The sequence below is a fragment of the Medicago truncatula genome, chromosome 5 (genome assembly GCF_003473485.1).
Source record: "Medicago truncatula cultivar Jemalong A17 chromosome 5, MtrunA17r5.0-ANR, whole genome shotgun sequence".
Lineage (NCBI taxonomy): Eukaryota > Viridiplantae > Streptophyta > Magnoliopsida > Fabales > Fabaceae > Medicago > Medicago truncatula.
In genome coordinates, this window is record NC_053046.1 from 36,157,558 (window position 1) to 36,168,690 (window position 11,133).

General features: G+C 32.7%; 1 protein-coding gene across 1 annotated transcript; it reads right to left on the bottom strand.

Annotated features, from left to right (window-relative positions):
- Nucleotides 1-3,926: 3,926 nt before the first annotated feature.
- Nucleotides 3,927-9,804, bottom strand: LOC11406068 (FHA domain-containing protein DDL). The gene is made up of 7 exons (XM_013598786.3): nucleotides 9,677-9,804; nucleotides 7,096-7,162; nucleotides 6,022-6,079; nucleotides 5,830-5,922; nucleotides 5,617-5,731; nucleotides 5,307-5,377; nucleotides 3,927-4,136 (listed from the first exon to the last, which is right to left on the bottom strand). The coding sequence occupies exons 2-7, from the start codon at nucleotides 7,138-7,140 to the stop codon at nucleotides 4,033-4,035; spliced, it is 486 nt and encodes a 161-aa protein (XP_013454240.2). The 5' UTR covers nucleotides 7,141-7,162; nucleotides 9,677-9,804; the 3' UTR covers nucleotides 3,927-4,032.
- Nucleotides 9,805-11,133: the final 1,329 nt, after the last annotated feature.

Sequence of the window (11,133 nt, forward strand, 5' to 3'; positions counted from 1 at the left end):
TCTTTATGTATTCTTTATATTGATTTGAGCTATCATAGTACTGAGTGTCCCATAGGTAATGGAATCACTTACATGTGCTAGCTAAGAGCCCAAAGATTTTAAAAATAGAAGGTTTTTAGTATGGTTAAATTTTGTTTGAATTAAAAGTATTTTTTTTCCTCATACGTCATTATTCTTAGCACATGACCCCCCCAATGTTTTCTATACATAATTAATAAGCCCATACCTATACTTTCCTCTTGATCCCTTTTATCACATGGTTTCCAATCCAATCCCATTTACCCATCTCTCTCCTATGTAAAAGAGTTAAGTCTATTTATCAATTAACCCTCTGGTAAATATAGATCGTACCATCAATATAACTCTCTGAGTAGTCTATATCAAATCTATGTTAGACCAAATCTTTAGTTCGGTCTAACATATTTTAAATTTGTCGCTTAAAAGTAAAAATTTCATTTTTTTTAAGCGTGAGGGTGGAGAGGACCGTTAACTTCTACTTCTAGAAGGCAACTTCTAGTCATTGAAGTTTTGAAGTCAGTAAAAAATAATTCAAAAATTACAAATGATAAACTAAAGTAATTAGTGGTAAAGAAAACCAACTACCAAGTAAGAAATAACTCAAGTTAGTAAAAAACATCTTAACTACGGAACAACCTCAACTAACAATTGTCGTAATCTAGTGGAAAAAACATACGTGATATTTCTGTCTCCGTGTTTCATGAGTGCATGGACTTGAAATTTTCTAATGAAATGACATTGAATTGAAATTGTACACGAAAATGGGGTCCTAGGTGAGATGGAATTTATGGACAAAAGAGTACTATGCAAATTGTCTACGAGAGTGATATGTAACATAAATGTCTCCCTCTTGGACTACATAAGCTTTATGAAGAAGACATAAGCTGTCTAAAGAAAAAGAGAGTTAGATTTTTCTTCATAAATAAAATTACATGTGTTTTCAAGGGATTGGATATATATGCTTGTTAGTGGTAGTGGCCCCAAAGCATTTCATTTGTCCTCAATTTCTTCTCATTCTTTTGCATTAATTGTACTTTGTGAAAATAACTTGCAACTATAAATTGAGTATCTAAAGATTTGGGTTTATCTTTTACTTATGAGACAAGGATTTGATTTAGATGTGTGTTTATAAAACTCCAAGATATTTTATGTGTCTTAAACATTTATTTTTATCGACAATGATGCTTTTATCAAATTGAACACTTTCATTTGAATTTGAATCCGAGATCTTGCAATTATGTGATTTTTAGGTGGTGTTTGACATCCACTTCATCGACGTTAAAAAAAAAGAGTTTTATCCACCATATTGCATAGAGTAGTCAATTAGATATTTGAAACATCGACATATGTATGTGGTTGCCCACTAAATTTGTTTAGAGCACTCAACTCTCAAGTTATTCTTCCATTTAACATAAGCGTATGTTGAATGTTACGAAATTTAATTAGTGAAGTTTACATGAATATGCAACTATGGAAACGTGTCCTAACTCTCGAATGATTTTTGACAAAGATACGGTTAATTTTTTTGAAGAAAAAAGATACGGGTTAATTGGTTCACTCACAATTCGCTTTTCTTAATTTGTAATAATACAATACATTTCGTATTAAATAAGCACATTTGAAAAAGGTATATTATCGTGAGTCTTATGGATTCTACAACATAGGCTTACTTGAATATGGAAAAATAGATCATTATAGTTGATGGATTATTTGCAAGGAATGAGAAGATGGAGTAATCGAAAGTAAAAAGAAATGGAGAAAAGTGAATAACAAAGAAGAAAGTGGGATGATATTCATTGAAGAAGATGATGGGAGAGTAAGGAGGATGCATGGCAAGAAGAAGATGATTTTTATTAGAAAAATAGGTATGATTGGGTGTATGACATTTCATCATAGTTTATGGTCCGTCCAACACATTAAGGGTTTGTTTGGTGAACAAAATAGAAAAGAAACATTTCTTTGAAAGAAAGATAGAAAAGAAAAATGATAGAATACGAAGTTGGATAAAAATAAGATATATAGTTGGATAAAAATTATACCATGTTTTTGGTACACACCTCATAATATATGATACGATATATAAAATTTAAATAGCAAATAAGCATTCAATTTTCCTTTTGTATTTTTTTAACAAAACTACAAGCCTCGAAAAATATTTTACCTTGACAATTATATGAAGAGGATACCCAATTCAAAAAAAATAAAAATCAACATAACCGAAGATCCACGTGAAAACACAAGAACGCACACCACATATAAAAATGTTTTTTCCTTATGCATATCCTTTATAACAAATTGTTCATGTTGTGCCATTAATTTACATCAAGCCAAAATGTCATAAAAAAATTAAAAATATACAATAAAAAAAACACTAAAAAACTATCAACTACTACCCATCCTCTTTCGAACTTTGGCTCTCCCTCCTCCCATCTCTCCTCTTCCTCCTTCGGACAATCTGTAGTTCAGTCACCGGGTACATCTCCTCCAGGATCCTCTTAATCATATTGTGATAGTATGGATGTGGGTAAGGATAACGCAACGCCTCCTCGGTAATGTTGTAGATGTTCCGCATGACCTGGAGTGGGTGGGAAGCTCTCTCGCATATTGCTCCTGAATAATGACCTCATGATTAGGAGGTCTAGGAGGTGGCTCCTCAACAACCTCCACTAGATGGTTTATCACCGGACGAGATACACAGTAGAACCAAGATGCGTAACCCGATCTAGTCTGCCACGGACCCCATGCCACCTGACCCTGATCAGAGTAAATGTATGGCATGGATCATATAATCTCTGAAGACTTGGGCTATCTCCTCTGGCTCAAGAAGTGCCATGTTCGTAGGAGGTCTCCGAATGTTTTGTACAAGCCCGAATTGCCTCTCTCCGAATGATCAGAGTAAATGTTCGTAGCGTGTGTGCAAGTACCACCCTCTTTCGTCTCACCGGCAACGGGCTATCTTACATGGATTCTGGCGAGTTCTTCGCAAAGGAGACATCTTCTTCATTAATTCATCATCAATGTAAATATCGTTAAAGATGAACAAAATCGAGTCCTACTAATAACCTTAAAAGATTCGAAGGAAGATTTGGTAGAGTGGATTCTATACAACTATGTTGATAAGAAACCATCTAATATTTAGGTTAAGATTGGTGTTGGGTTTTCTAGTTATATTTGCATTCATGCTTTATGTTTAGATTTTGCTTTATGCTTTATCTTTAGTACTTTTGTTATTTGGCATTTGGTATTTTCCTTTTGGTTGAGAATTTTGTATTGATATTTATGCAATTTTGTATCGTTCAAGTTTATGATGTGTTATGTTTCTAATATTGGATTATTTCCCGACTCGTTCAAGTTTATGATGTAGGGCCAAACGCACCCTAAATTCACTAAATCATCTTTTTTTATCTTGCTATATAATCTAATGATTTAACTGTGAGAACTGAACACTTTATTTTATTTGAAATCCTAGATTTGATGCTGAGTCAGCTACATCTCCTTCTACTCATATGTGTTTATTTGATCACACCTCTAAAAAAAATTGAATGCTTGTTCATATATATGCATGTATTTTTATACTATAAACTATATTCTCTTCTTTTTCAAACCAAGCCCGAGTAATACACATATAAACTTGAGTTGTGAGAGCGGTGAATTTGGAAATATCAACTTAACATTAAATGTTCACATGTACATTTTTAACCGAGTTTAATAAAAACATGATAAATGATACAAATATTTTATAATTTAAAGACCAGTTTGTAACAAAAAAAACTTAAAAAATTAACTTGTTATAATCATACAATTTAAAGGAGTGTAGATAATATTTGACCTATGATATAATATATGTTTTTTATGTTTTCATGTTTCTTCCTCCGTATCTTTCATATAGAGTGATTTGATATTGTGAATGAGTTAGAATCTGTGTCTTGTATAAATATTAAAAAAACTCAGATAAACTGCCCTATCTGAAAAGAGGGAATACACAAAAGTTGGACTTGATTAGAAAAACTACTGTTACAATGTTGTTTTGATCACTTCTGATGAGCAGGATGGTACAAATTTGGAGAGATCATCACTAAGCAGAAGCAGAGTTCTCGTGCAGTAATACATATTCTCGGCTGAAATAAGAAGAAAAAAAACCATTCCACAATAAATAAATATACGTTTATAAGCATTACATTACATGTGCATCCTTTGAATGGTATTAACTCATTTTGGATTCTTAACTTATTTTTGGTGGACTCTAAAATGTCATTACAACCAACACAAGAAAAGCAAGAAAATTCATTTGCATTAACAAAAACCAGACTAAAGCAAGCCAGGAATATTTTATCAGTCACATTAAAAATCATCCGGGCGAATCAACAATGTCCTGACGTCGAAAAATCATCCGGGCGAATCAACAATGTCCTGACGTCGAAAAATCATTTTCAGGTTCATGACAAGGAATCATGTTTCTTTCAGAGAGTCTTATCACCACCTTTTTTTTTTAATTATTTATGGATATTCCTCTCATTTTCTACTCAATCAAAAAGAGAATAAAAAGTTTTATTTTCCTTTCTTTCCTTCCAGTATATCTCCTAACAAACAAAAAAACCGCCTCACTTTCTATCCACCGTGGTTCCATTAACATGATTAGCTTAAGACTTCTAGAGAAAAGCCAGAAAGCAGTCCTACCGGACAGTTTTCACACCCAGCTGGAGGCCAGAACAAGATATGGTTCCATGGATTCAAATATTGTTCAATTTTTTTTTTTTTTCGAATTTCTTTTACCTAAAGATGCTCTTTTCCACCTAAAGATCCTCCTTTCTCATTACTGCACTCTAAACTTTCAGTAATATTTATGTTAAGTTGTAAAGATCCTAAATAAGATCCTCATTTTTCATTACTGCACTCTCAAGATCCTAAATAAAACTGTAAAGTGAATATTACTGAAATTCCCATTTGATAGTCCTAAAGATCCTATTTTTATCAGGTCTGAAAGTTTAGAGTAGTTGGTGGTCCTAAATATACAGAATCCTTTTCATTACTGAACTCTAAACTTTCAGACCTGATAACATCAACTCTTTTCCTCAATAATAAGTACTTAAACCTCATTATTACAACATTTTAGGTCTAATAATAAATCCTTCAGATTATATGTTAAAATAACTGTATAATGAAAATTTTCTTAATGGAATTGGACATTGCTAAATATTCACATTTTTGCCTAATATTTTTTAAAAATCAAACAAGAAATTTGTTGTTTGAACATTATGAAAAACAACTAATATCTACCTGTCGCTTACCTACTATTACCGAATTCGATGGTATCCTGCTCCCTAAGTTCATAATACCGTTGAGGTTCAATGGGACTATCCTGCAAAAACAAAGTATCAGATAATCAATAATGACCACTCACATTAACGAATGTTTTGTTTGTGCTTCCAAGGTCCATTATGTAAGGTCTATTGCAGATCACAAAGATGTTAGGGTTTTACATGCAGAAATTTTTCAACTTGCCTAATGAGAATAAATATAATAAAATCAATCCGTGTGAAAACCTTAAACACCAACAAACAAAGAAACCCCCATGGAGTCGGTAAATTAAAGAAATACCGGAATTGAATAACAGCATGTTGCTTGCTGCAAGATGGATGATCTGTTGGGATATCAGCAACCCTTCTTTCCCTTCCAAAAAGGTAACAACTTTGGCGATGTATATATAGAGGCTCTGTCAATCATATACATTTCTTTTAGAAAAATGGAGGTTGTTTATAATATTAAAAAAAATGAATATGTTACTCTTAAGCAGAAGCTATAAAGACTTACCATTCAACATTTCACCAGTCTTGAAAACGTAGAGCCTCCATTTAATATCAGGTTTTCGAGCCTCTGGTGGTTCGTTGAACAACAAAGTGACACCTGAAAAATATAAATTGTTTAGCAAACAATTAAATGCAACATAAACTCACTTAATAAATCAAAATAGATAGCCTTACATGTAAACAAGTAGTCTCTCACCTCTGACTCGATTTGTTTCAGCAGCAAGTTTTCCAGAAAGTTCAAACGAAGGTTTTACCTACAAGTGATGGAGTATTTCAGAAAAGCAAACAGGAACAGGTCGCTTAACTTTTTTTTCCCTTGCAAAGCAACCTCCTTTATAGTTTATACAGAAAGATAATAATTGTTAGCTTTGAATGTTAAATCATATTATGATTTTATACTTTTCATTAAATTGCAATGCAACCCTAGTTAATATTGTCAAACTAAACAGGGGCACGTTTCTTACTCTGCATTCTATCAACATAACCATCAGAGAAATGTTGTGGACACACAACACAGCTTGACATCTGACATTGTATAAACATACGGATTTGTTATCATTACTTTCTCCAACCATGGATGGAAAACAAACTAAATCGGAAGTGTATTTTGTACGATATTGGATAAGGTGTCGTGTTTTGTGTCCAAAATAACACAGCTCTAACCATAAATGTTGTCATAAATTTTGTACGTTTGTGTTTTTTATTTTTTTTCCTATTTTCAAAACTCTTTTGTTTTTCCTTTTTGAATGGTGAAATGAAGTCTCACTAACAAATTTGGCAGTAGTATACTTGTATCTAGAGACTGAATTTCTCATTCTAGCCTCCTTAGAGGGAGAGAAAACCAGATTGAAAATTATGGTAGCCAATGAGAAAAGAAAAAAACTGTAGCAAGTACTACAAACAGTACAAAGCATCCATGTTTGAGTGCTGCGAAGAATAATTTCTAAACCATAAAGTGGTAACCTTGGTTAGATGTGATTCTTCCATAAGAATCTAAATCTAAATGAATAACAAAAAGGGACAACTCAATATAGTGTTCACATGAAAATATGGAACTCGCCAAATTACCAATAGAAGCCTCGAGTAAGGCTGAACAATATGAAGATTAGCAATACGGTGTAAGGGAGTAAACATGTTATAATTACCAAAATTAATCGACAGGTTAAATTATCTGACAGAGCTTGACCCCTACCCCAAAAGCACAAGGATACGGGGATGACTGCATAATATTCCAGGAACAAGATCCCATGTAAAAAAAGCACATTGTTACCTTCTGTTTTTCTTCCAGAGCCTCTTCAGCAGCCTTCATCTTCATAATGGAATCGTCCTCTTCAATCCTGCCAATGCAGCAATCAAATTGCCATTAAAAACTATACCAACTAATTGTAATCTATATGAGAACAAAATGACAAAGTTTTAAACTTTTAAGAAAATATAGAGATATGAGCAGGGAATATAAGGATCAGAAGGAAAGTGAAATACTAATGTCATTTCAGTTTTATTACCATTACTTTAACAATTTCAACTTTATTCAAATAAGATGCTGAGCGCATCGAGTTCCATAACCAAGGTTTGATTATAAAATTTCTCTTAAACGAATGAGACTTGATCTCTTTTCATTTGCAAACAGAAAAACTGTTAGAAAACCTTCACATTCAGTCTCAATAAAAATTAAAAATTTAATATTTAGCTTTGCATGCTATTCCAAGATCCTTCACTTACATCCAAATCTATTCTCAAAGCCAATTAATCATTTCAAAATCATATCTCTGATATTGCTATTTGTACCACAACTTGCTCAACTATTATTCTCTCTGATTAATCAAACTCACTCTTTCAAATGGTAAAATTTACATATCTGTCTCTGTACAACACAGCTACAAATTACAACCTATTTATACCATTCAGTACCATTTGGACTTCAATTGAAGCTACCCTTTTCTTCAAGCAACAACTGTCTTCATTTTATAACACACTAATATATCTTTCGTCATTACTAATAAAATTTATCATTAAGTGGGTGTCCTTTCTATGCATGTTGTCTCTCAGCATACCAACATTCTGATCCATACACCGTCATTGTATGATCACCGCATACATTGACTCTCACAATATAGCCTTCGTTTCCACCCTAGCCACTTGTTTCACAGTAGGAAATTTTTAAACGAATTTTATGACGTATATGCTATCATCTCAAGTCATATAACATATACCCAGCCAAGATTTATCAAACTTTCTTAAAACATTTATCTTCAATGCAAACCAGACTTGTTGAAATTTCAAGCATGTTCCTATAGATTTTTCTTCTCTTAAGCCAAATGCTACTAACAGCCAATAAAATTAAGTCTTGACCTACTAGGCAGAGTCAGCTACACGATTGATTAATGTGATTAGGCTCCATAAAAAAAATTACAATAAAAATGCATTTTCTTAATCCATAACTCGAGTAATTAAAGTCATAAGCTATACATAATATTAGTACATTTATTCCATTCCAATCACCAAAGCAATAAATCCAAGACAGACTCTTGAGTAATTATGATATGCTAGGTAAACTATCCTCACAATTTGAATCGTTATCACAATCAGTTAGGCACACATAGCTAGGTAAACTATCCTTTCAATATTCCAATAAGCAACAATCACCTATTAGGAGGTTTGATCTAGTAATTATGATATGCTATGGTATGATTTTGACTAAATTATTAATCTTTCATAGTTATGTGTTTTTCTCTTATGTTCATCTGTTGAAACTTTGGTGTTTTGTGTTACTATATGCTTTCTATGTACAATTCAAAAATTGGGTTTACATTTTTAGTTTACTGATCATATTTGTTTCGTATTCAGTATTGATTTTGTACAATTATGCTTTGTTAGGCTTATTTTACAATACATTGTTGATTTGTAAATTTTGTATCGCTATCTATCTGCTGTTGTTTCCAATGATTCTGGATGCTTAATTTGAAATAAGAATTGTTTTCTTGTGGCTTAGATCCATCTATTTGATTGGAAATTGAATACAACAATTGTGTTTTGTTATCTTTAATGGTGGTGTGTTTCTTATAATGGTTTGTTGATCTGATATTGTCGACATTATGAATTTGATAGATCAAAACCATCCGACAATTCCAATAAAGCACCACCGGCAACACCAAAAGTAAGTAAAGTTAGCAAACCAGTGACCAAATCAGCATCCGAGCCGCCATCTCCATTGCAAAATTCAAGTCTTTCTGTGGAAAAATCACCACGATCTGTGAATTCAAAGCCCGCTGTCGAGCGGAAATCAGCAAAAGCTACCGCCACCCCACCTGATGTAAGTTATAGACTGCATTTCAATACCATTCCGACTCTTCTTCTCACATTTAAGTAAGTTAACGGTCAAATGTGACTTGTGTCATTTGATCCTCAACTACTTATATTCTTTGTTCAATTAATTAACATAATCTGTTTAACACATTCATATTTACTTGTAATTCATACTTCAACAGACACTACAATATCAATATTCAGATAATATTTTATCCATTGTTCGTCTATTAACCTGTCAATCCATCCTATGTAGGAACTTCAAATGAATACAACATCCTTACTTCATCTGTTGAATATCAGTCCAACCTAAGATTTTCTTAATCTTAGTCCTATTAAAGTAGTTTTCATTCCAACTAAATATGATTGATGAGTAATTCTATCTAAGACCAACACAAATCCAAATTCTCTCCTTAAAAGTTTAAGATATGCGGCTGAACACACATACACAATTAATTGAGCTAATTCATTAGCACTTCTAATTAAATTTTAAAACAGAATTCACATATATATATTATATATAAGTAAAAGCCTAAGAAACCCACCTCAAGAGTTGTTTTCCAATTGCATGCAAACTTGATTATAGCATCAATGGAGATTTATTGATTTTTGGTGAATGAGGGAAAGAAAAAAAAAACGCAGAGAAGAAGAACACTGCCCTGCCAAATTGCCACTCCTCTTCTAGTTATCTATAAATCTGCCATTACTAATTAAAAAAATAAAAAAGAGTTACACACGTGGCGTCCACGTCAGCTTTGACTTGGTCAAAATTCGTCTAGAGGCCAAAAATGTAAAAGGGGCAATACTTAGGGGGCGGTTTTGTATTATATTTTGTTATGGGTCCAAAATCGCAACTTCTTAAAACATAGAGGGCCAAAACTCTTATTAAGTCAATTTAATAAGAATGAAAAGCGCTTGCTATGGTTGTGTTGTGTGCTTGATGAGAGAAAATTAAAAGGGCTTCTTGAAGTGAAAAGTGAGGGGAAAGTGTTTACAATGTACTTGCGTTCTTGGGTGTTCGCAGTGCAGTTAGGTTCGGTTGACTTTTAAAATAAAATTTAAACCTAATCAAACCAAACCAATGTGATTTGGGTTGGATCGGTTGATGCGATTTTTTATGGGACAATACAATTTTTGTTTTCAACATTAAAATCAAGTTAAAAAACTAAAACACAACATACTTCCAACAATCTTTTAAATTTCATCAAATATTAAAATTTCATTTTCACTAAACAACATAGATCAAATTAAAAATGTGGATGAAAAGTAATTATATTATGTAAAAATATAAAAGACTAAGATTTCATCATTCTTAGTCTCACTATGACCTATTTAGGTCCGCCCCTGCACGGCTCCTATCATGCTCGCATTTTGGATTGTGTTTGGATTGAATTCTCTTCAACCATTTGGTTCATGTAGAAGGAGAACGAGAGCAACGAGAAGAAGGGGGAGAATCTGGTGAACGAGCTGAATGTCGTTGCTTGTCTCACTGTGGAGGAGAGATGATGTGGTGGCTCCGGTGACGGCGAGAGGATGGAGAGTGACAGCCCATGGTTGTGAAAGTAGCCTGCCATCTAGTGTTTTTAAGCAAGAAATTAAAATAAAAAATAAACAACGAAAAATGGAGATAAGAGAGTGATCTTCAACATTCTAATGAAAGTATTTTACCATGTTGAATATTTTCAATGTTTTGTTTTTTATCTATAGTAATGGTGGAAAATGTCGTTGATAATATTGTTCACTCAAAATCAAATATTGAATTCTCCTTCTAATTGAAATTAAATATCGTTGATGCTTCTCTTGATGTGAATAGAAATGTTGACTCTAGTGTTTCAAAGCTTATTTATAATGAATCAATGATGTAGATATGCTAGGTCGTTTGATAGGGGCATACAACTTAACTTATTTGAACTCTAGTCGGCCAAGTGCATTTGATTAAATATCTAGCTCAAACTTTTTATAAAATCTATTTAAAAATAGGTCAGACTAAGACTTACAAAAA